The sequence below is a fragment of the Erinaceus europaeus genome, chromosome 2 (genome assembly GCF_950295315.1).
Source record: "Erinaceus europaeus chromosome 2, mEriEur2.1, whole genome shotgun sequence".
Classification (NCBI taxonomy): Eukaryota; Metazoa; Chordata; class Mammalia; order Eulipotyphla; family Erinaceidae; genus Erinaceus; species Erinaceus europaeus.
Genome location: NC_080163.1, coordinates 56,715,146 through 56,740,128, shown reverse-complemented (window position 1 = coordinate 56,740,128; position 24,983 = coordinate 56,715,146). Strand labels below are relative to the sequence as shown.

Here is a 24,983-nt window from a genome sequence, read left to right as displayed (position 1 = left end):
CCCTTGATCCCCACCAGGTGCAGAGCTCTACAAATGGTGAAGTAGTGCTGCAGGTGTTTCTCTGTCTCTTTTACCTTCTATCTCTCCTTACCCTCTTGATTTCTGGCTGTCTCTGTCCAGTAAATAAAGATAATTAAAATCATTATATATAGAAAAGTATTTTCCTCATACAAGTTTCTATTTTGTCCTTAATTATTATCATTTTAAGAGCATCTCTCTAAACCTCCCCCACCCTGGGAAAATCAGCCCCCTACATTTTCCATCCCTGGGTAACCACAGAGCTTTGTGTACTTGGACAGTTGTTCCACAGCCCTTATATCTCAGATGTCTCTTGATTCTGGCAGTTTTCAGGGTAAAAATTATCTCTGGCTGCCTGGTTCTAACTGAAGGTCTTGCTTCAGACTCTTATCAACAAGACAGTAGTCCTTTTTCATGAGCATCAGGAGCTTTGTGTTGTTTTATCATTTCTGTTCCTGTTCTGTCCACACATGTTTATCTCTCTTGTTTTTCAGGATGAGCATTTCTGTGACTTTGTGGACAACCTCACAGAGTATCAGACTAAGAACATCTTGGCATCTCCCATAATGAATGGAAAGGATGTGGTGGCCATAATCATGGCTGTGAATAAAGTGGATGGGCCCCACTTTACCAAGAGTGATGAAGAGGTAAGATGCTTCAGACTGGCCAGAGAGGTGGTTCAATAGGTAGAGTGTGGGGTCGCAGGTTTGATCCCCAGCCAGAGTAGTGTGGGTGCTCTGGCCTGCCCTCCCTCCACCTCTTTTTCTCATATAAAATAAATAAATCTTATTAATTAGTTTTTTTCTTACTTTTTTTGTAAGTTCTGTCTTGAAGTGCATGAATAAAAAGTTAGTGAAATTATAGGAGGAACAATCTATATATAGCAATAATAGGTGCATTTCCTGTGCATCTGTAAGAAAGAAAAAAGAAGAAAAAGGAAGAAAGGGAAGAAGGAAGAAGAAGGAAGAAGAAGAAGGAGAAGAAGAAGAAGAAGAAGAAGAAGAAGAAGAAGAAGAAGAAGAAGAAGAAGAAGAAGAAAGAGGAGGAAGAGGAAAAGAAGAAGAAGAAGTAGAAGAAGAAGAAGAAGAACAGAAGAAGAAGAGGAAAAGAAGAAGAGGAAAAAGGAGAAGGAGAAGGAGGAGAAGAAGGAGAAGGAGAAGGAGAAAGAGGAGGAGGAAGAGGAGGAGGAGGAGAAGGAGAAGGAGAAAGAGGATGAGAAAGAGGAGGAGGAGGAGAAGGAGAAGGAGAAGGAGGAGAAGAAGGAGAAGTTTTCACTCATTTTGGCCTAAAACTTAGTGTTCAGGTCCCCAGGATTCTGACATCAGAACCCGGGTAATGCTGATTAGAACCATAGGGGCATTACAATAAAAGCTAAAATACTGACCAGATGACAACAAAAAAGTCTTAGTTCGTGGTTCTTTTTTTACTTTTATAGTGGTGCCAAGGATTGTATCTGGGACCTTGGAGTCTCAGACATGAAAGTCATTTTTCATAGCCATTATGTTGTCTCCCTGAGCAAAAGTATTTGTTTAAGCCTGCTTTAGGGGCCAAGTGGTGGCACACCTAGTTGAGCGCACATATTACAGTGGACCTGGGTTCAAGCCCCCACTCCCCACCTGCAGGGGGAATGCTTTGTGAGTGATAAAACAGGTCTGCAGGTGTCTCCCTGTCTCTCTCTATCTCCTTTCCTCCTCTCAATTTCTGGCTGTCTGTATCCAATAAATAAATAAAGAAAATTAAAAAAACAAAACTTTTTTTTTAAAGGCTGCCTTAGAAACAGTTGGAAAAGTCATACTAACAAACTCTTCCGACTCACAAGGCTCTCTGAAGCATGCTAGTTGGCCTGGCCTATATTTTCTCATCTGTCAAGTAAGGGGGTTGGTCTGATGCTCTTTGAGAGAGGCAGGACAGTGGGGGTGATAGTGGTGTACACACTGATTGAGTATACATTGAGTACGCACATTACCATACACAAGGACCTGAGTTAAAGTCCCTGGTCCCCACCTGTAGGGGAGAAGCTTAAAAGTGGCAAAACAGTGCTGCAGTCTTTCTCTCTCTCTCTCACCCCTTCCCTCTGAAATTCTTCCTGTTTCTATCCTAAATAAATAATTATTTTAAAAAGGAGCAGGCCTGACAGGGGTTATGGTTAAAACAATAGGGAAAATGTGAACACACACTCAAAACACAGGGAAAGATTATCTATAAGAAAATAAGAAACTCCCTCGAAAGAAAGAAAGAAAGAAAGAAAGAAAGAAAGAAAGAAAGAAAGAAAGGAAGGAAGGAAGGAAGGAAATAAGAAACCGGGAGTCTGGTGGCGGTAGCACAGCAGGTTAAGCGTATGTGGTGCAAAGTGCAAGGACCAGCGTAGATCCCGGTTTAAGCCTCCTGGCTCCCCACCTGCAGGGGAATCACTTCACAAGCAGTGAAGCAGGTCTGCAGGTGTCTCTCTTTCTCTCCCCCTCTCTGTCTTTCCCTCCTTTTTCTATTTCTCTCTGTCCTATCCAACAATGACAACAGCAATAACAACTACAACAATAAAACAACAAGGGCAACAAAAGAGAATAAATAAATATTTTAAAAAATAAAAGAAAATAAGAAACCATGGAATCAATGCTGCAAGTACTTCTTTCTTTCTTTTTTCTGTTTGAACATTTTATTTAAATATTGAAGTAGGTATGTTTTCTCTGTAAATGGGAACAATTTAATTTTAGACAGATGAAATTGGTTTAAAATCAACTTTAATTTCTTTTCTAAATGCTTATTATACATTTTGTCATTTTAAAATTTTTATTTATAAAATGGAAATATTGACAAGACTATAGGATAAGAGGGGTATATTTCTGCACAGTTCCCACCACCAGAACTCTGTATCAAAACCCCTCACTTGATAGCTTTCCTATTCTTTATCCCTCTGGGAGTATGGACCCAGGATCATTATAGGGTGCAGAAGGTGGAAGGTCTCTGTAATTGCTTGCCGCTAAACATGGGCGTTGGCAGGTCGATCCATACTTCCAGCCTGTCTCTTTCTTTCTCTAGTGGGGCAGGGATCTTGGGGAGGTGGAGCTCTAGGACACATTGGTGGGGTCTTCTGCCCTGGGAAGTCAGATTGGCCTCATGGTATCATCTGGAACCTAGTGGCTGAAAAAGTGTTAAGATATAAAGCAAGTGCTTCTTTCTTTATCTCCTTCTCCCTTTTCAATTTCTCTGTCTTTGTAATATATTTAAAAGCGAAAACAACAACAAAACCCACAATAGCTATAAACTAATTATATATTTTATTCAATGTGCATCAGTTTTTTACCAGAGGATATATTTGCTATTGTTGGGTTTCACTGCTCCAAGCCAGCTTTTTCAGGTAGAAAGAAAGACAGAGACAGAAGGAGAGAGGGAAAGATGCCATAACACTGAAGGTTGTTCTAATGCAGTGGCGGTCAGACTTGTCCATAGCTAAATATGTGCAAAGCAGTTCAGCTGAGAACTTTTGATCAACCAGAGTGCATGTACTTTTGAAAGTGTTTGACTAAAATCTCACAGAATTGCTGCAGTGGGGAAACAGAAGTCAGAACTCTTCTTGTTGCCTACATAGAGGAAGACGAAGCCTCCATGCCTGAAAATGCAGGGTTAGAGGTGGGACTTAGACTCTGCAGGGTCCTGTTCTTTCTTTTTCTACAAGACTTGTTTTTACTTATTTCATATAATATAGAGAAAGTGTACCACTTGAGACAGAGACAGAGAGACAGAGAGAGGAGACAGGGCATAACTCTGGTTCATAGGGTACTGGGGATTGAGCCAGAAACCTTCAGTATGCAAACCCTGTGCTCTATCAGCTGATATATTTTCCCAGTCACAGATCTGCAGGACTTTGAGAACACACAATTCTCTGAAACTTCCAGTGTCTAATAAACAGTTAATATGAAATAACTATTATAAGGGTCCAGGTGGTGGTGCACCTAGTTGAGCTCACACATTACAGTGCACAAGGACTGCAGGGGGGAAGAAGCTTTATGAGCGGTAAAACAGGGCTTCAGGTCTCTCTCTCTCTTTCTCTCTCTCTGTGTGTCTCCTCTATCTCCCCTTTCCTCTTGATTTCTCTCTGCTTCTGTCCAAAATAAATAAATAAATAAAATGGAGGGAAAAAAATGAAGTACAGCAAATGCACACTCACACAGAACAAAAGATTAATGAATCAGAAAGGATTGTAAATAAAATATGTACCAAGTCACCCAAATCAGGCTATCATCAGATTTCTCAGTAAAAATACTCACAGTGGGATATTCACAATTCTAAAAGATAAAAATGTCTTGCCAAGAGTACTCTGTTCTGTAAAAATCATTGTTGACATATTATGGAAAAATAAAAACATTCCTAGATAAACAGAAGCTAATGAAGTTTGCCACCACCAGACCTGCATTACAAGAAAAGCTAAAAGTAATTCTTTTTTTTTTAAGTTTTTTTCTTTTTCTTTTTTTTTATTCCTTTATTGGGGGATTAATGTTTTACAGTCAACACTAAATACAATAGTTTGTACATGCATAACATTTCTCAGTTTTCCACATAACAATACAACCCCTACTAGGTCCTCTGCCATCCAGTTCCAGGAACTAACTCTCCTCTCCACTCACCCCAGAGTCTCTTACTTTGGTGAGAAAGGAATTCTTTTATATGAAAAGAAAAGCAAAAAAGGGTAAAAACCTTGATCATAGTGGTAAAGAGAATCATAAACATAAAGCAAATAAAATGAACTAACAATAAAATATTGAAGAGGAGGACCTGGGTTGAAGCTCACAGTCCCCACCTGAAGGTAGAAAGCTTCATAAGTGGTGAAGCAGTGCTGCAGGTATTTCTTTTCTCTCTCTCTCTCTCTCTCTCTCTCTCTCTCTTTCTTTCTGGCTATCTCTATCCAATAAATAAAGATAAAAAATTAATAAAAATATTTCCAGTCAATACTAGCACAAAATACCATATATAGAAAGATGGATACAATCTTCATGGAAAGTGCAAAACAAAAAGTGGAAGCAGAGACACTTAGAAGAAAAACTGAAGAAATTGGAGGGAATCTCCAAGGAAAAACCATAGAAATGAAAAGACAGACACTTAGGGAAGAAGAAATATCAAATATATTGAACAAACAGAAAACTAAAGTTATAGAATGGTAATAATTTTTATATACCAATTACTTCAATGTGAATAATCTGAGCTCACCTATCAAATGGTACAGGCTGTATGGATTTTTTTTTTAAAGTAGGATTTGGGAGTCAGATGGTAGCGCAGTGAGATAAGTGCATATGGTGCAAAGTGCAAAGACTGGAGGCAGGATCCCGGTTCGAGCTCCCGGCTCCCCACCTGCAAGGGAGTCGCTTCACAGGCAGTGAAGCAGGTCTGCAGGGGTATATCTTTCTCTCTCCCTCTCTGTCTTCCCCTCCTCTCTCCATTTCTCTCTGTTCTATCCAACAACAATGACATCAATAACTACAACAATAAAAGAAGTACAACAAAAGGGAATAAATAAAAAGATTTCTTTTAAAAAGTAGGATTCATTCATATTATTTATACAAGAGACATAGATGTAAAGACAATCATAAATTCATTTTGAAATGTTAGAGTAAGGGTTTTCAAGCCAATTAACACAAAGAAACAGTTATATTCATGCCTGATAAACCTGACTTTAATCTAAAAAGCTAATAGAGGACAATAGTGAGCACTCAACAGTGACCAAGGATATAATCCATCAAGAAGATATAACTATCATTTTGTTAATTTTATCTCAATAAAAGAATAAAAATAGATTCAAAAGAAGATACAACTATCATAAATACTTATGCCCCCTCACAGATGTACCTAGATCTTATTAATAGATCTAGTTGGTTTCACTAGTGAGTTCTACTAAAAATAAAACAAAACAAACAAACAAAAAGCAAGCAAGTAAGAAAGAACAAAAAACAAAACAGCAACCTACTGCTTGTATAAGTCCAACAAGGATATATAAAGAATTCAACAGAAACGACAATAAAACAAATAATCCCTCAAATGGGCAAAAGACATAAATAGACACTTCTCTAAAAATGACTAATGACCCACAGGTGCATAAAAAATTCTCAGTTTTTCACCCTTTTACTAGGGAATCGTGACTCAAACTCACAATCAGTTAGCATCCCACACCCAAGATACTGGTCTATTATTAAAAGTAAAACAGAGCTGGGGGGATAGCACAATGCTATGAAAAAGACAAACAAACAAGAACAACCTTTCATGCCTCAGGGTCTGGAGCTCTCAGTTTCAACCCCTAGTCCCATCATAAGCCTGAGATTAACAGTGCTCTAGTCTTTGTCTGTCAGTCTCTCTCTATCTCTGTATCTCTTTTTCATAAGTAAATATTAAAAATAAAATAAATAAATAAGCCTGGAAACAGAAAATGTTAAGAAGAGAGTGGAGGAAAGGAACAATTTAACACTGTTATTGAGAAGTAAGTTTGGCTTTGGAGATAGCATAATGGTTCTACAAAAGACTTTCTTGCTTGAGGCTCTGAGGTCCCAGGTTCTATTCCCAGCACCACCATAAACCAGAACTGAGCAGTGTTCTAGTCTTTCTCTGTGACTTCCTCTCTCATTAAAATTATATATATATATATATATTTCTGCCAGGTGGTGGCACACCTAGTTGAGTGCACATGTTACAATACACAAGGAAGGATCCAGGTTCAAGCCCCCAGCTCCACCTGAAGCAAGGAAGCTTCACGAGTGGTGAAGCAGGACTGCAGGTGTCTCTTCATGTCTCTCCCTTTCTGTCATCACCTTCCCTGTTGATTTCTGGCTATCTCTATACAATAAATAAAGATAATAAAAAATTAAAAACAAAAACAGATGGATTTCAAGGGGGCTGGGTGGTAGTGCAGTAGGTTAAGTGTACATGGCACAAAGCACAAGGACTGGAATAGGACTCCTGGTTCCAGCCCATGACTCCCCACCTGCAGCTGGGGTCACTTCACATGCAGTGAAGCAGGTCTGCAGGTGTCTATCTTTCTCTCCCCCTCTCTGTCTTCCCCTTCTCTTTCCATTTCTGTCTGTCCTGTCCAACAACAATGACAGCAATAGCAACAATGACAATAATACCAACAACAAAGGCAACAAGAACAACAAAAATAGGAAAAATGGCCTCCAGGAACCATAGATTCATCGAACCTCAGCGATAACCCTGGAGGCAAAAAAAAAAAAAGTAAGTTCTATGAAATGCAGTATGATCATTCTTTAAAAAACTAAAAATGGAGAACTGGAAAATAACTCACCTGGAAGTGAATGCCTTGCCACGCATGACTTGGGTTCGAGCTCTGGCACCACATGAGAGTACCATGGTACCACCAGAAACACTGGTGCTGTGGTGCGTTTCCCCCTCTCTTTATCTAAAATAAAAATGATGAAAAATGTCAACTTGGGAGAGGAAAAGTCATGCATGCAATGGACCTCTATATGACCAGAAAAAAAAAAAGAAAGAAAAAGAAAAACCACCTAAATTAAACTAAAAGTGGCAATGCTATACAATCTAGCAATACCACTCCTAGGCATTTACCCAAAGCATATGAAAACACTAACTTGACAGAATATTTGCACAGTATAGGAAAACAGCTCAACAGGTAGAACACAGGATTTCCATGCCTGAGGTTCCAGGTTCAATTTCCTGCAGCACATGAACTGGAATGTGGAGGGTGCCATCTTGTCAGACAGGGCTCTCATGAGACTCTTAAAATGTCCAGACGTGGGAGTCGGGCGGTAGCGCAGCGGGTTAAGCGCACGTGGCGCAAAGCGCAAGGAGTGGCCTAAGGATCCCGGTTCGAGCCCCCGGCTCCCCACCTGCAGGGGAGTCGCTTCACAAGCGGTGAAGCAGGTCTGCAGGTGTCTGTCTTTCTCTCCCCCTCTCTGTCTTCCCCTCCTCTCTCCATTTCTCTCTGTCCTATCCAACAACAACGACATCAGTAACAACAAAAATAATAACTACAACAACGAAACAATAAGGGCAACAAAAGGGACTAAATAAATAAATACAAAAAAAAATGTCCATCCGTTATCATGATGGAGAAAGACTTAAGCTGATGGTGAGAGTGATATGTAGATACCTACCACAGGGAGAGAAGTAATTGTCATGTGACAACACAATGTCATGTAAATCACTTTAATAAAGTGATTTAAAGGGGCTGGGTGATGGCATACTTGGTCCAGCACACATGCTACAATGCATACTTACTCAGGTTCAAGTCCCCAGAACCCAGCTGCAGGGGAAAAGCTTTGCAAGTGGTGAAGCAATGCTGCAGGTGTCTCTGTCTCTCTCCCTCTATTTCTCTCTTTGCTTTTGATTTCTGGCTACTTCTATCCAGTAAATAAATAAAGATAATTTAAAAAATCAAGTGATTAAAAATGAAAGAAAGGAAGAAAAAGAGAAAGAGAATGGAAGGAAGGAAGAAAGGAAGGAAGGAAGGATATTCAGACATTTATTGGTGGTAAAAGTGACCAGAGAAGGGAAATCTTCTCATTGTCCTTTGTACTGCTTGATTTTCAGGTTCTTCTTAAGTACCTCAATTTTGCAAATCTGATCATGAAAGTGTTTCATCTGAGCTACCTGCACAACTGTGAGACCCGGCGTGGCCAGGTAAGGGGCTTACTCAGAGGAAGTGGACTGGACATGTCCTTCTGACGGAAGCAGGGCTGTGGGTAGGCCACAGAGGCAGGTGGTGATGCAAGTGTCCAGAAGTTGTCATTCAGGCTCTGTCCTGCCTCCCTGGTGCTTTGAGGTAGTGGGTGTTGAAAAGTTGCATCCCTGGGAGTTACATGCCCACGCTTTCAAATCAGACAGCTGGGTGGGGTGAGTCCTTGCACTAAGACCCATGGCAAGTTGTTTACCAAATTTGACAAGAGGAGGTAATTATGTTTTCATGCTCAAAAGACTATGATTAATAGTGAGACACTGAGTGTATAGCACTTATGCTCTATCAATGTATGTTATCATTATCATGGTTTCTCCTCTTCGTCCTCCTCCTTCCCTTCCTCCTCCCCCCCCTTTTTTTTTACCACTAGGGTTACCACTGGGTACCTAGACAATGACTCACTATTCTCAGCATACATTTTTATTATTATTATTATTTGATAGAGGGTGAGAGAGACAGACAGATAGGAGAGGAGGTAACGACAGCACTGTCCCCTGCTCACGAAGTAGGTAGAGATAAGGGGAGCTTGAACCCAGGTACTTGTGAGTTGTAACATGTGTGCTCTTGTAGGTATACCACCACCCAGCCCCTATTATTCTTTCTTAACAACCTGTGATATTAAAGAGGGGGTAAGAGAGTCAGAGTGATCACGCACTGGGCATGTGTCTTGCCACAGGCATGGCTAAGGTTTTAATGATAGCAACACATGGGAAGTGCTATGGCACCAGAGGAAGCTCTGGTGCCCCGGTATCTCCCCCTTTCTGTCTTTGTCTCTTTCTCTGAGTGAAAACGTGATTGACAGCAGTGCTCTGGCTGAGAGAAAGAAAGAGACAGTGAAATTGAGAGGGGAGAAGGGGATAGAAAGAGAAAGAGGCAGATAGACATCTGCAGCCCTGCTTCACCACTTGTGAAACTTTCCTCCTGCAGGTGGGCACCAGGGGTGTGAACCCTGGTCCTTACACATTGTAATGTGTGTGCTTAAATAGGTGTACCACCACCTGGCCCCAAGATAGTCTCTTTCTCTCTGGATCACTGGGAGATGAATTCTAAAGTGCTTTATAGAATTGCTATTATTCTTTTTTTAAATTTGTTTTATTATCTTTACTTATTTATTGGATAGAGACAGCCAGAAATAGAGATGAGGAGGGGAGGTAGAGAGGTAGAGAGACAGAGAGACCCCTGCAGACCTGCTTCACCACTTGCAAAGCTTTCCCTCTACAGGTGGGACATTATAACGTGTGCTCAACCAGTTGCACCATCACCCGGCCCTGGATTGCTATTATTCTTTAGCTAAGTGAGCTGCTGTTTCATGCATGAAAAGCTTCATTTGTGTTTCTACATTTCTCAGATATTGCTGTGGTCTGGCAGCAAAGTCTTTGAGGAGCTTACAGACATCGAGAGACAGTTCCACAAAGCCCTGTACACAGTCCGAGCCTTCCTCAACTGCGACAGATACTCTGTGGGCCTCTTGGACATGACCAAGCAGAAGGTGAGAAAATTCTAGGAGCAGCTCTTTCCATGAAGAGTTAAAACATATACTATGTGAAGACCAGGCTCATGGTGTACATTCAGCTGCACAGAGAAGAGGCTGGGAGAACCTGGGTGGCCATGATAAATTTCTCACAGGTCCTTTGTATGGAGTACCATTTTGAAGGGGAAAGGAGTTTCTAGCTCACCAATGAGTAAGTAGCAACAACCTGTATCTCCCATAGTCAGTGGGAAATTCTGAGGACCTATTTACTTAAAGTTTTACTTATGAAAGAGAGAAGGAGGAGAGGAAGTAAACCTAATCATAATTCTGGCATATGTGATGCCAGGGACTGAACTCAGGACCTTATGCTTTATCCAGTGTACCACCTCTGAGGTCATGCTGAGCATCTAAATAATTTATAAATGTTCTTGCAATGAAAGGCAATCCTGCAATGAGCAACTTGGAAGTTAATCAACGCACACTTGGAGGGAATATCTATGGAATGGAGCCAGGGAGTGAAATTGTTAAGACATAATTTTTACTTTGTTTTCTGTAAAATTTCCTTTAAAATTTATATCATTTTATGCCCTTGCTCATAGTGCATAAAAGTTTTGTTTCTCCAAAGTCCTGGCAATTCTAGTTTTCATAAATCTTTTAGTATTTCATACCTGAATGGGCAAAAATATTATACTTTCGGGAGTCGGGCGGTAGAGCACTGGGTTGAGCACACGTGGCGCAAGGCACAGGGACCGGCATAGGGATCTGGGTTTGAGCCCCCGGCTCCCCACCTGCAGGGGAGTCGCTTCACAGGCTGTGAAGTGGGTCTGCAGGTGTCTTTCTCTCCCTCTCTGTGTCTTCCCCTCCTCTCTCCATTTCTCTCTGTCCTGTCTAACAATGACAACATCAACAACAACAATAATAACCACAACAACAATGGAAAACAACAACAACAACAAAGAAGGGAAAATAAAAATATATAAAAAATATTATACTTTCAGTTCTAATAGCTTTTTTCACTGATTACTGTGAGAGGAAGTTTATATATTTCTGACTTATTTTTTCCCTCCATGTATTGCCTAAACATTTGATTTGTCCATCTTTAAAATTAAATTGTCTGTTTCTCATTGCATTGTAAGGGTAATCTGTTTTATTTACTTATTTATTTTTTGTCTCCAGGGCTCAGTGCCTGCACCACGAATCCACTGTTCCTTGAGGCTATTTTTTCCCCTTTTGCTGTCTTTTATTATTGTAGTTATTGATATCGTTGTTGTTGGGTATGACAGAGAGAAATGATGAGAGGAGGGGAAGACAGAAAGGGGGATAGAAAGACACCTGCAGACCTGCTTCACAGCTGGTGAAGCGAGCCCCCTGCAGGTGGGGAGCTGGGGGTTGAACTGGAATCCTTACGTTGGTCCTTGCACTTTGCACTATGTGCGCTTAACCCACTGCGCTACTGCCTGGCCCCCATAAGGGTACTTTATATACAATAGAAATTATACATTTGTCACAAAGGCTACAACTTTTTCCCTGTTTATGGTTATGCTTTAGCTTTGTGGCATCTTTCAACATGTAGATTTAAGATTTCTTTTAAGACTATTAGTTTTTAAAACTTAAAGGAAGACTTCCATACTCTCAGTGTTATAAAGGGGCATTTTTGTAGTTTTATAAATTACTATATTTAAATCTTCCATTCATCTTGAAGTGTAGGCTGGTGAAATAGCTCACTTGGGTAGTGAACTGTTTTGCCATGTGAACAATCCAGGTCTGAGCTTGGCTGCCACTGCATTGAAGGAACCTTCAGTGCTATGGTCTCTCTCTCAAAATAAAAATTAGGTGTGCATATGTTATATGGCATGGGTAAAGGTATACATTGTCTCCCTAGATGTCTCCCTGTTTAAAGAATAGTCTGCCTTTCATTTTTATTTTGAAATGGCACCGTTTGATATGCTATTATATCATATAGAAGATTTCCATAAACTCACAGGCCTACTTCCCTACTGTTACTTTTAGAATAGCTCCCTAGCCATCCTGGGGCAGTTAGTGGGGCCACACACTGACTTTAAAAAACTCCTGATTTGAGTATAGACACCCATTTGATTTTTGTATATACTCTTGAACCAAATATTTTGTCAAGTGTTGCTAAGTCTAGTAATAAGTCCTTTAATACTCCTTCAGGAAGTAGCGAATTCATAGCCATGAATGGTTTTGTTTTTTTTTGAAATCAGAAGAATGATTGAGTAGTTGAACACAAAAGACTCTATTTAAGGTGTTCTGTTTGTACCTTCAAGAAACTTGACCTCAGGTCAAGGCTACCCTGTGCTACAGAATTCTGCCCCTGTTTCTTGGGAACTCCTTTTCAAATGGGACGGTTACATTTAAAGTGAGAATATTCTGATGCAGTCAACCCAAATGGTCCCAAAAGACAGAACAATCCGGTACTTAGGGAGTGGATGGGTTTGCCTGTAAGCTCTCCAAGAGCTCTCTTGGTTTACTGGGAAGCCAACTCTAACCTGAGCTGTTAGCATTATGAAAGAAGTCAGTAAGAATCACTGAGTTGTATACTATAATTGGCTATATTGTATTATGTGAATTACATGCCAATAAACCTGCTTTGAAATGAGAGAGAGAGAGAGAGAGAGAGTCTCTAAAAGAGAGTGAGAGAGACAGTGACAGGGGTTAAACATGCTCCACATTCTACCCAAGCCCTTGTTGACAGCATCTGCCTTTCCTTGGGATAATCTTCTTAGCCATTCACTCAGTATCTGACACAGACATGTCAGCCTAGAGTACTCATCTTTCCTGGGACTCCACTAACGTTTGTGCTCTCCTGTCACTACATGAGAGCTCCTCCCCATCTGTCTTACTGTTGCTTCTTGATTGCTTGCTCCATGAGACAGTAAGTCTCTGCAGGGATGACCTGTGACTTGTTCATATCTCTATATCGAACAGGAAACGTGTTGTGGGGTTCCCAGCTCACATTTATACCCAGAATTAAATTTCTTTCTTTCTGCTGTCATTAGTCCAGAAAAAGAGCCCAGGAGGTTGGAACATGGCTCAGCCAGTAGAGCACACACTTCACCATACATAGGGACCCAGGCTCAGACCCTTGAACACATGGGCATTCTTGAAAGGGGGAAGTTTCACAGGTGATGGTTAGCAGTGCTGTATTATTTCTTCTTTTTCTTTCTCTCTCCTGCTTTCTCTCAACCTCTCTGCCTCTCACCCTCAAAAAAAGAAAAAGTATCCTCTAGGAGAGGTAAAACCACAGAAGTGCAGAGCCTCAGCAAAAAACCCTGATGGCAAAGCAAAAATAAAATAAAATAAACATCAGAGTTTGGGAGATAGCATAAGGGTAGTACCCCCGGACTTTCATGCTTGAGGTTTCAAAGGTTGTATGTTCAACATCAGAAACCATATTATTCTAAAACTGAGCAGTGCTCTGGTCTTCTTTCTCTAGTCTCTCTGTCTCTATCTAATTTTTATTTTTTACTTTTAACATTTATTTATTTTTAATTTTTAAAATTTAAATTAGAGGTAAGGGAGAGATAGAGAGGGAGAGAGACAGAAAGACACCTGCAACCCTTCACCACTTTCAAAGCTTTCCCCTTGCATGCAGGAACCAGAAGCTCAAACCTGTGTCCTCGTGCATTGTAACATGTGTGCTCAACCAGGTGTGTCACAACCTAGCCCCCAAAATAAAAAAAAATTAAATGTTTAATGCTTAAATAAGAAAGAAAACAACCTGGAATTTTAGTTCTGCATAGCTTCCCTCCTGCCTGCCCTCTGGATGCTCAGAGAATAGGCAAACTTCTATGACATTCATGTTTATTGAAGAAGAGAGGCAAGGATCGGGGTCACTGCAGAATGGAGGCCTGCCCTTCCAGGCCCAGGCTTGGTGCATGTGATGCTCAAGTTTAGATGAAAATCCAGTGGGGAAGCAGCAGAGAGGAAGTTGCATGGGGTCCCAGTGGGATTTTCCTGGGTGAAGATGCTGCACCATCAGGCAACCTAAGGAGAAGAAGCTTGCTGGGACACCATGCAGCTTCCTCCCCTCTGCTTTTCCTCAGGTTTCCTTCTGAACGTGAACTGCTCAAGTTGGGTGAATTCACCTCTGCTTACCTTTCTGCCAGTTCACTGCCTTACTGTGTCACCATTTCATGTGTACCAGATATCAGTGTCTCTATCCATATGTGATAACACTGTTGATTTTTCCTTTCTTCTCTGAAGATTTTTTTTCCTGATTCCAAAAGCTAAAACAATAAATTGTATCATGGAAAAGTTGCCAAATAGACATGTCATTGTAATCGGTAGTACTTTGTTGTGAAAACTTTCAAAGCGTTTTCCCCTGAAGAGTTAAACATCTAGGTTCACATGATCTACAGATCTGTGTATTTTCATCACCTCACACTTTTCACTCACCATTATGTCATGAACACTTTTTTTTTCTTTTCATCTCCAGAATATGAACTCAGGGCCTCAAGCATACACAGTATCACCACTGAGTGACCTTCCATGGCCAATGTTTCATTCTTTTATTTTAGAGAGAGAGGGAAGAGAGAGAGAAGCAAAGAGGGGAGAGTGAGGGAAAGACATGACACTGTTCCATCTTCTGTGGAGTTCCCTCTCGTGCTATCAACGGTGCTCTCTTGCAGTGTTGAGCCCAGGGCCTTGAACTCTACCAGGTAACTTATCTCCCAGCCCCATATCATGAACACTTCAAATGAATATATATACACAACAGTAACAACACAGCTACTGGAAGCACCAGAGTTAATTTAGTTACATTCTCTCATTGTGGAACACTTAGCTTGTCTCTAATTTTTTGCTGGTAGAAGTGACACTGCTTTAGCTAAGCCCTCTGTCATATGCTTAGCATGCCCTTGAAGCCAATCTTAGTCACACAGATCCTACATTCCCTCACACATCTCACAGAATGGGGAGCAGTAGGGTGCTGTAAGATGCTCTCTTTTGGGGAGTGATGATTAAGTAGACTCAGGTCATCTAGGTCATTTGCGTCTTAAAGCACAGCTACGATTTTTCCTTTAACTCTGATGCAGCTGCTCCTAGCTGAGGTCTTGGTGAGCTCTTCCTATCTTCCAGATTTTGGTGATAGATGACTCAAAGAGGTTGGTCTTGTACTTCTTTATATCCTTTTCTTGGTCTGTTTTTTTTTTTCTTCTCATTCCTAGGAATTTTTTGATGTGTGGCCAGTCTTGATGGGTGAGGCTCCTCCTTACACAGGTCCCAGGACTCCAGATGGAAGGGTAAGTCTTATCTCCCTCTCTCTCTCTCTCTCATTATATATATTTATTTATTTATTGGATAGAGACAGAAATTGAGAGGGGGGAGAAATAGAGAGGAAGAAAGAAAGACACCTGAAACACCACCTCACCACTTGAAAAACTTTCCCCATGCAGGTGGAACCAAGAGCTTGAACCTGGGTCTTTGTGCACTGTAACCTGTGCACTCAGCCAGGTACACTACCACCCGCAACCCCATCTCTTTCTCTCTCTCTGACCTGTTTGATGTGATCAGATGTGTGATGAAATGAGCACACAAGGCAGTACAGTGTATGCTGCTGAAGGGTGTTTACTTACCATGTAGGTATTTGTCTTCTCTGGACTGAACTATCTCCTGCAATTGCCAAGCCCTATCAAATACCTATCAAGGTGTTTTAAATATGCTAGAGTTTCATAGTAATCTTGTAAGGTTGGCTAAGGAAGAATCAGTGCTTTCATACCACAGATGAGAAGAAGGCTCTTGCAAGGTTAGGCAATCTGCTCAAGGATATTCCAAGTAGGATTTTAGAAGTATAGACTTCTAAAATTTGAGCTGAAAATGATATACAGTCAGAAATGTACACACTTGTAGCCAGAAGGTCAGTTCCAGATGGTAGATAAGTCTGACTGCATGAGTTTTAATTTTTTTTGTCTTTTATTTTCTTTCTTTTTCTTTATTTCTTGGCTTTGTTTTCACCAGAGCATTTTTGCTTAGCTCTGGCTTATGGTTGTGCTAGGGATTGAACCTGGGACCTTAGAGCCTCAGGTATGGAAGTCTTTTTGTATAACCAATATACTATCACCCTGGATGGCTGTTTTGGTAAATTTTTATTTATAAAATGGAAATGTTGATAAGACTATAGGGTAAGAGGGATTCTTTATCCTTCTGGGAGTATGGACTGAGGATCATTATGGTGTGCAGAAAATGGAAGGTCTGGCTTCTGTAATAGCTTGCTGCTGAACATGGGCATTGGCAGGTTGATCCATACTCCCAGCCTGTCTCTTTCTTTCCCTAGTGGGGCAGGGGTCTGGGGAGGCAGGGCTCCAGAACACATTGGTGGGGTCGTCTGCCCAGGGAAGTCAGGTTGGCATCATGGTAACATCTGAAACCTAGTGGCTGAAAAAAAAGTTAAGATATAAAGCAGAACAAATTGTTAACTAATCATGAATCTAAAGGCAGGAATATTGCAGATGAAGATTTGGAGTCTCCCTTTTGGAAAAAGCTAGTAGGTCTATTTTAGGTATATTCCAAATGGCTTTTTTTTTTTTAAGTGAGTTAGTGGGCTGGGAGGTAGCACATAGGGTTAAACATTCACATTACAATTACCGTGCATGAGGAGCAGGCAGAGAGATGAGGAGGCACCTGCATCACTGTTTGTTTCCTTCACCGTTTGTTTCCCTGCTTGAGAAGCTTCACCCACCCTCATTGGTGGGGACTTGAACCCCAGTCCTTGCACATGGTATTGTGTGTGCTCAACTGAGTGAACTGAGTGCACCACCACCCAGAACTTTTTTTTTTTTTTTTTTACTGAGTTCTAATCAGGAGGAACTGCCTAACATTTAATTGCCTGAAGAAGTTGTGGCTTCAGGAGATGACTAGCACACCCATGGTTAAGACTTTTCTATGCTCAGGTCCTTTTCCACATGAAGCAGCAGGGTCTCAGTCCTTGAAGAGTTTGAGGCATTTGACTGTGATGAAAAAAGCCAAAAGCCAAAACATTGGGTTTTAGATGGTGATCACCCTGAGAGTAAAGTTAATCAGAGAGGCGGAGGGTAGATAGCATGATGGTTATGCAAGCAGACTCTTGTGCCTGAGGCTCCAGAGTCCCAGGTTCAATCCCCTGCACCACCATAAGCCAGAGCTGAACAGTGCTCTGGTTAAAAAAAATAATAATAAAATAAAATAAAATAAAAAGTTAACCAGATAATAAATTGACTCCTTGATTTTTCTTTTTCTGGGATGCCACCACTGAGGTAATTTCCAAGTTCAGCTCTAGCAACCCAGGTGACTCAACTGGTAGAGTGCAGGACTTACTCACCTATGTGAGTCTCTGGGTTCAGGCCCCAATATAGCACATGCTGGAGCAGAGCTCTGGTCTTTTTTCTTGCCTCTTCATCATAAAACAAACAAACAAAGCAAAAGTCACAGTCTGTTCAAGGTCTAGGACATAGCTTTGAATAAAAGCCTGAGCAGGGTCCTGCACGTAGCAGGACAGAATTATAGAATTGACCAAAAGCAAGTCATCTGGAAAAAAAAATGGGCTTGAGGAAATAGAACCCAAGTTCAACACCCTGTTCTGTCAGCTAGTTGCATGGCCTGGGGCCTCCTCCCTAAGTCTCTCATTCCTCCTCAGTAATGCCTGGGAAACAAGACTGACCAGATCCTGCTGTGGTAATGAGAGGGAATCATGGACTGACACCAAGCAGTTCTCCTACAAGCCCAGATCACCAAGTGGAACTTCACTATCTTACGTGTTCTTTACCCAGATTATGTCATTTATTCATCTCAGTGAGCTAATGAAGGAGGCATCCTCACTGTTTTCACTGGCTGGTTGAGGAAATCGAGGTTTGGAAGAGATTTACACAAACTGATACCTAGGATGAACTCTCACCTCAGTAACACTTTTTGACATTTTCCCTTCCTTCTACCAGCACTCTCACATTTGACCTGCCCCACTCACAATGAACATGCAGCCTGACTTGAATATAGTCAATTGATCCCCCCAAATCTTATGGCTAAAGGTCCCCAGTGGCAACTGTGCTTCACTTCATCTGTTTTTAAAAACTGAAACTCTCTCTCTCTCTCTCTCTCTCTCTGTGTGTGTGTCTGTGTGCGTGTGTGTGTTTTCCTATAGGTACAGAAGCCATTAGGCTTTGCAAATAAAAAAAAAAAAAAAAAGACAAAAAGAGCACTCATTTTTAAACTAGTGTATACCCATGCATGATAGTTGGGCACTGTCTGTATTGGTGACTCTTTCAAAGACCTCTGTGTTATGGAATTAATTGCTCAGGTGAAAAGTAACAAGGACAGTCATTGATAACTCAGTGTTGACTTTCCAAAGCTGGTGCATTCCTATGAATATGGCCTTGAAAGTAACTTGGCTGAGTCAAGTCTGTGGAAACACTTCTCTGTACCAAGGACACACTGATCTTTTTGTTGCTTTCTGTGAAAGCACACTGCTTCTCCTGTGGGTTTCAAAAAATGTTTAGCCTTTGCAAAGGCAACACTCAGACTCCAGGGAGCCTGCAGCTTGTCCAAGAGATGGTGAACTGCTCAAGTCCAGGGCACATGGATTTAAGACGAGGACTCCATAGAAATGGAGGCGTTTGTAGAAGCAGCAGGCTTCTTTCCTTTCTTGAGTGGAAACATAATGCTGCCATAATCCCAGCAGATGATGTGGCCACCTCTCCTTTTTAGAACTGCCTACAGGGTACAGCTTCCACTGTTTAAGAACGTTTTTGGTGAGGGTCGGGTGGTAGTGTACCCAGTTCAGCTTACGCATTACTATGCACAGGAACTTGGGTTTGAACTTCTGCCCCTCCCACCTGCAGAGGAGCAGACTCACATGTGGTGAAGCAGGTCTGTAGGTCTCTCTCTTTCTCTCTCCCTCTCTATCACACTCTTCCCAATCAATTTCTATCTGTCCTATCAAATAAAAATAAATAAATAAAAATGAGTGGTGGATCCATTAGAAAAGAGAAAGAAGAAAAGAAAAGGACTCTTTTCATATAGTTCGCTTACATTTGTTGAGACGATAATACAGGACACAACACAAAACTCATGCCATATGAGAGGGACATCGTAGACATCCAGCCTTCTAAGGCTCTCAGCTAACTGTCCTTCTAGGAATGTCTCTGAGTATCCAGACATTCCTGCATGCATATATGCATTCCATCACCACCCCCTCCACAAATGTGCCCATTCTATTTTGCACTTTGCTTTTTCCCACTTGACTGGATCTTGGCATTTTTCCTATGAGCACAGACACAGTTCCTGTCTGGAGATTTTCGAAGTTTTCCTTCTCCCCATATACGTCATTCCTTTAACCACTCTCCTGGTGAAACAGTGAATTGTCTCCAGGCTTTTTCTTTTTCTTTTTCTTTTTTTTTTTTTTTTTTAACTCCAGGGTTATCGCTAGGGCTACCAGCACCGCAAATCTACCACTCTTGGCAGCCATTTTTTTCCGTTTTATTGGAAAGGGCAGAGAGAAATTGAGAGAGGAGGGGGAGACAGAGAGAGAGATAGACACCTGCAGACCTGCTTCACCATTTGTGAAGTGACAACCCCTGCAGGTGGGGAGCCAGGGGCTTCTACTGGGATCCTTATGCTGGTCCTTGCACTTTGCGCCATGTGCGCTTAACCCGCTGGACTACTGCCCAACCTGTTTCCAGGCTTTTTAAAGTGATCTGGCTGAGACCTCCAGATAGAACAAATAATGCTTTACCCACATTTAGGGGGAGATCTACAGGATTCATTATCCTAAGTGGACATAGTGGGTCACAGCAAAGTTAAATTTATGTTATGTTATGTTATGTTATGTTATGTTATGTTATGTTATGTTATGTTATGTTATGTCATGCACTCTCCTGCTGTAGTTCTGTGTTGAATTCTGAAGATCTGTGTGTCTTGGTCTTTTTTGCCCAGGAAATCAACTTTTACAAGGTCATTGACTACATCTTGCATGGCAAAGAAGACATCAAAGTGATCCCGTAAGTTTCTTCTCAAAACATATGGTATTGTAGGATATTCTCAGTGACCCTGAGATTATTCATTTCAAGATCAACTCGAACCAAGCCCAATAGAGCTACACACTTGGCCAGAAGCAGAGAGAGCATGGAGGAGGCAGAGTAGAAGGGTGGGTAGAGCTAGAGCAGAGGAGTGTGGGAAGTGATACCCCACTAGGGGCAAAGACATGATGGTAGCCACACCCTCACCTGACTCAGCTGCTGTGAGTCCAATCCCAAGAGCTAGTGTTAAGTGGCTTGTCTGGGCCCCCATTCCCACCTGTAGAATGATGCTATGGCATCAAGCAGGGCTTTTCAATTGTTCATCTGGAGCCTGAGTGTGGAGCCAGGCAAAGGCAGGAAGTTGGCAAAGAAAGCAGTCCAAGCCCCAAGGGAATTTTGTTCTCTTGGCTTCTCCTCTGTGACCATGGAGGACAACAGGAAGGACAGAATTGCCAGAGGGTGTGGCCTCCAGCCTGAACCTTTCTGTAGGTGGTGGAAGGCACAAAAGATACATATCTATATCTAGATATATTTACCAGAGCACTGCTAAGCTTTGCTTTATGGTGCTACTGGGGATTGAATTTCAGACTTCAGAGTTTCAGGCATGGAAGTCTTTTTTTGCTAAATTACTAATAAAAGTGAAAAAAAAGGTGTGGGGGGAGAAAATCTTTTTGCATAACCATTATGGTTTTTTTTTTTTTTTTTTTACATAACTATTATGCTATCTTTTCTCCTACCCCCAAAACCATTTAAATGACTTCTGGAGAAGGGTTCAGGGAGACAGCCCAGTCTGTTAGAGCATCAACTTGTATGCTTAAGACTCCTAGATGTCACAGGTTTGATTCCTGGCACGACTTTAAGTCAGAGCTGAACAGCATTTAAGCTTCTCTTACTGCTGATGGACAAATAAGTGAATCTTGAGAAGAAAAAAGAACTTCGTAAGTCATAGGCTCAGTGGTTAGGGGAAAGTGGAACACTCAAAAACATGACTGTCTTTTGATCTGCTTACCTCTTCTGAGGGCCTGGGGCCTTCACCCACTACCAGCTCTGAGACAGGGCTGATTTCCCAACCCAACTGCAGACTCCTCCAGGCCACAGCCAGGCCTACCTTTAGTCTCTTCCCAGCTCTTTCTCTAGCTGAAGAGATTTACCTTGCCTCTCCTTAATCTCTAAACTGTGGGTGTGAGCAGCCACCACCCACTTGACCCTGTGCACCAGGGCCAGTTATAATAATCCTGGCTCTCAAATAACCCAGTTCTCAGGTTTATTTTTTACCCACTGGGGATGAGAAGTTGTTTCAAGGTCCTAGTTTTTGGCTTCTTACTGCTTTCATAAGAACTGTTTTTTAAATTTTTTATTTTTATTTCTTATGAGAAAACCATAACACTGCTCAACTCTAGCACAAGGTAGTGCCAGGGATGAAACCTGCAGCCTCTGATGCCTCAGGCATTTGATGTTCAAACATGTTGAGTTCTCTCCCTGGCCTGAAGATTAATTCTGTTCTGAGCTCATGTTTTCCTTCTTTTCCTTCCTTCCTTCCATCCTTTTTTTCTTCCTTTTCTTTCTCTTTCTCTCCTCTGTAAAATATTCTTCAACTATTCTGTTTTCTTTCTTTCTCTCTTTCTTTTGTCCTTTATTTATTGGATATAGTTGCAAAGAGAAACTGAGAAGGAAGGGGAAGTGGGAGAAAGAGAGAGAGAGAGACACCTGCAGCTCTGTTTCACTGTTCATGAAGCTCTTCCCTTCAGGTGGGGACTGAGACTTGAACCTGGGTCTTTACACATGGTAACACTTGGCTTGACTGGATGCAATGCCATTTAGCCCCTAACTATTATGTTTTCTAACTTTTTTTTCTAGAGGATCAGTGATTTTTTTTTTAATGTCACCAGGATTATTATTATAATGGTGTTTACATGGCTCACCATTTCTTTTTCTTTTTCTTTTTTTAAGGATTTTATTTATTTACTCATGAAGGAGATAGGAGGAGAGAAAGGAAGAATCAGACATCACTCTGGTACATGTGCTGCTGGGGATCGAACTCAGGACCTCATGCTCCAGAGTCGAAGGCTTTATCCACTGCACTACCTCCCAACCACATGGCTCCACCATTTCTAGTGATTCTTTTTTTTCTTTTGATAGAGGATGACAGACAGGGGTGGGGAGGAAAGACAAAGAGGAAAGATACCTATAGCACTGCTCCACAACTTGTGAAACTGCCTCTCACACACACAAACACACCTGCAAGTAAGGACTGAGACCTTGAACCTGGGTCCTCATGCATGGTAATGAGTGTTCTCTACTGGGTGAGTCACCACCTGGCTCTGAGGGTCAAGTTTGTAAAACTCTTATCTGTCTTCTAGATTACCTTGCATCAGTCTCCCTCATGCTTCCCCACTGCAACATCACATCCTTTGGGGGCCTCTGAGTGCATTTGCCTTCCACCCAGCCCCAAAACTAGGTCCCATGTTTCAGGTCCTTTGTTACAACAGAATCGTGTTTCTGAAAAGATTTTTTTCTTTCTTTCTTTCTTTCTTTCTTTCTTTCTTTCTTTCTTTCTTTCTTTCTTCCTTTCTTCCTTTCTCCCCCTTCTCTTCCTTTCCTTTTCTCTCTCTTTCTCTCTTACTGTCTTCTTCTTTCTTCACATTTTTATTAGTTGTTTAATACTGATCTACAAAATTATAAGATAATAGGGGTATAATTTCTTTTTCTTTTTAAAGATTTTATTTCCTTATTAATGAGAAAGATAGAAGGAGAGAGAGGAAAGAACCAGGCATCACTTTGGTACATGCTGGGGATTGAACTTGGGACCTCATGCTTGAGAGTCCAGTGCTTTATCCACTGCACCAACTCCCAGATCACAGTAGGGGAATAATTTTATACCATTCCCACCACCAGAGTTCTGTGCTTCTATCCCTCTCCTACTTGTCCCTTCCTGTTTTGTTATATCGTTCAGGTTTATGCCCAAAAGTTTTCTGCTCACTCCTACACCACTATTCCTCGGTCACAGATGGAGTCTTTTACAGACATTGACCCATCTTAATGTGATGACTAGATAGAAAGGGAAAGATGTAGAAAAACTGTGAGGAGATGGTGGAGCCTGGCTACATGTTCCTCCTGTGCAGGTCTAATCAAAACACCTGCTATTCAAACTCTGGGGGTTAATCCTCGAGGTTTAAAAGCCAACGCTCTTTGGCAAATTGATGTTACCCACATACCCAACTTTGGCAAACAAAAATATGTGTTCGTCTCAATTGATACCTTCTTTAAGTTTATGTCAGGCTGAGCTTCACTGACGGGAGACAGACGACCAGGGACTCATGGCTGGGTTGTACGCAGTATCTCTTTATTCATGCAGAACGCAGCACATTCTAAGCCAAGCTAAGCTAAAACTAAACTAACTGAAAACTCACAAACCTGTCCTTATATATACTACCAAGTAGGGTGTAAACAGGATGTGACATAGAGAGGGTAGAGAGAAAAGTGACTGGTGAAAATCAGGGTGTGACAAGGGGAGGGGGTGGAGCAGGCGAGAATTCTACCACTGCACCACCAATGCCCTGGAGGGAGGGAGTTAGTGATTTATGTAAATAGACCGAAGCTTTGAGTGGGATCAAACCAATGCCATGCAGGCATGCTGGTGCTTAGTTATGTAAATACAATAGTTTTAAGCAGGGGGGATTAAACCAAATGAAACAGAAGGGGTTTTTAGAAGCAGAATTAGAAGCATACCAACAGTCGTCTGCCCAGGGAAGTCAGGATGGAATCATAGTAGCATCTGCAACTTGGTGGCTTGAAAGGTGGTAAGGTATAAAGCAGGACAAATTGTTCAATAAATAGCAGCTCAAAGGTAGGAATAGAGCCAATGAAATTAGAGGTCTGCGGGTGGGAAGAAGCTAAGAAGTCTATTTTATGTATGTTCCAAGGGGCCCATGACTTTACTAATGTTTGCCTGAGCCTGATAGCTAACATGCAGGTGGACTAAAAATATTGTATGGGAAGATTATTTCAGAGTTGAGAATAGGCCTAGAAAGCTGAATTAGGGCAGAGAGTAGCTCCCAAATGTGAAGAAATTTATAAATACCATTGACTGTCAACCCCATCAGTCTGACCTAGGAGCATGTGTGACCCCTGAGTCCCTGTCAGTCTGAGCTCGTAGTCCATGGCCACAGCTGGGAACATTCTAGGCTGCATTTATTTCAGGACCAGTCTTCCTTGAGTGGCAAAGTAGGCAGATCCAGCCTCTCTTCAGAGAATGGGGCAGTCAGCAGGCTCTGTTTTGAACCTTTTGCTTGTTGATTAACCAAGCCCTGGAAAGTGAGAACATGCACACACCCATCTGGAGGTCATAGGCCTCATTTCTGCTCACGTTCATTAGCCAGAGTGAGTCACTTGGTCACACCTAACTTCAAGTACAACCCTACTATACAAAGAAGGAATAGTCTGCAGTGACTCAATAAGTGCAGCAAGCAAATAGAAATACAAAAATAATTAAAGAAATAAAACCACCTTAAAGTACTTAATCAATTAGACCTAGATACCCTCCTCACCTACTTCCTATTTCACTTCCCTCAATCACTCTAAGGTTAACTCTGTCAAATAAAGTAAAGATTACAGAAGCTGGTTAAGGGCAAGAGACCAGCACATTTTAATGATGTCCCTTTTGGTCACTACCAGGCCAACCCATTATCCAGGGCACTAATTAAGGAATCCTGGGATTCCCACATAGATACCATGGGCCTAGAAATAGGCCTAGAAAAACTTCTAACAGATCCTTCTCTCCACCATCACTGATCAT

General features: G+C 41.5%; 1 protein-coding gene across 1 annotated transcript in view; it reads left to right on the top strand.

The window, feature by feature from the left end:
- PDE6A (phosphodiesterase 6A) overlaps positions 1–24,983 on the top strand; it is an 82,174-nt gene that overhangs the window by 9,998 nt on the left and 47,193 nt on the right. The window contains exons 2-6 of the mRNA XM_007516396.3: positions 513–665; positions 8,566–8,655; positions 10,059–10,199; positions 15,371–15,445; positions 20,106–20,170. Coding sequence (XP_007516458.1) covers positions 513–665; positions 8,566–8,655; positions 10,059–10,199; positions 15,371–15,445; positions 20,106–20,170 — 524 coding nt within the window. The remainder of the gene's footprint in view (positions 1–512; positions 666–8,565; positions 8,656–10,058; positions 10,200–15,370; positions 15,446–20,105; positions 20,171–24,983) is intronic.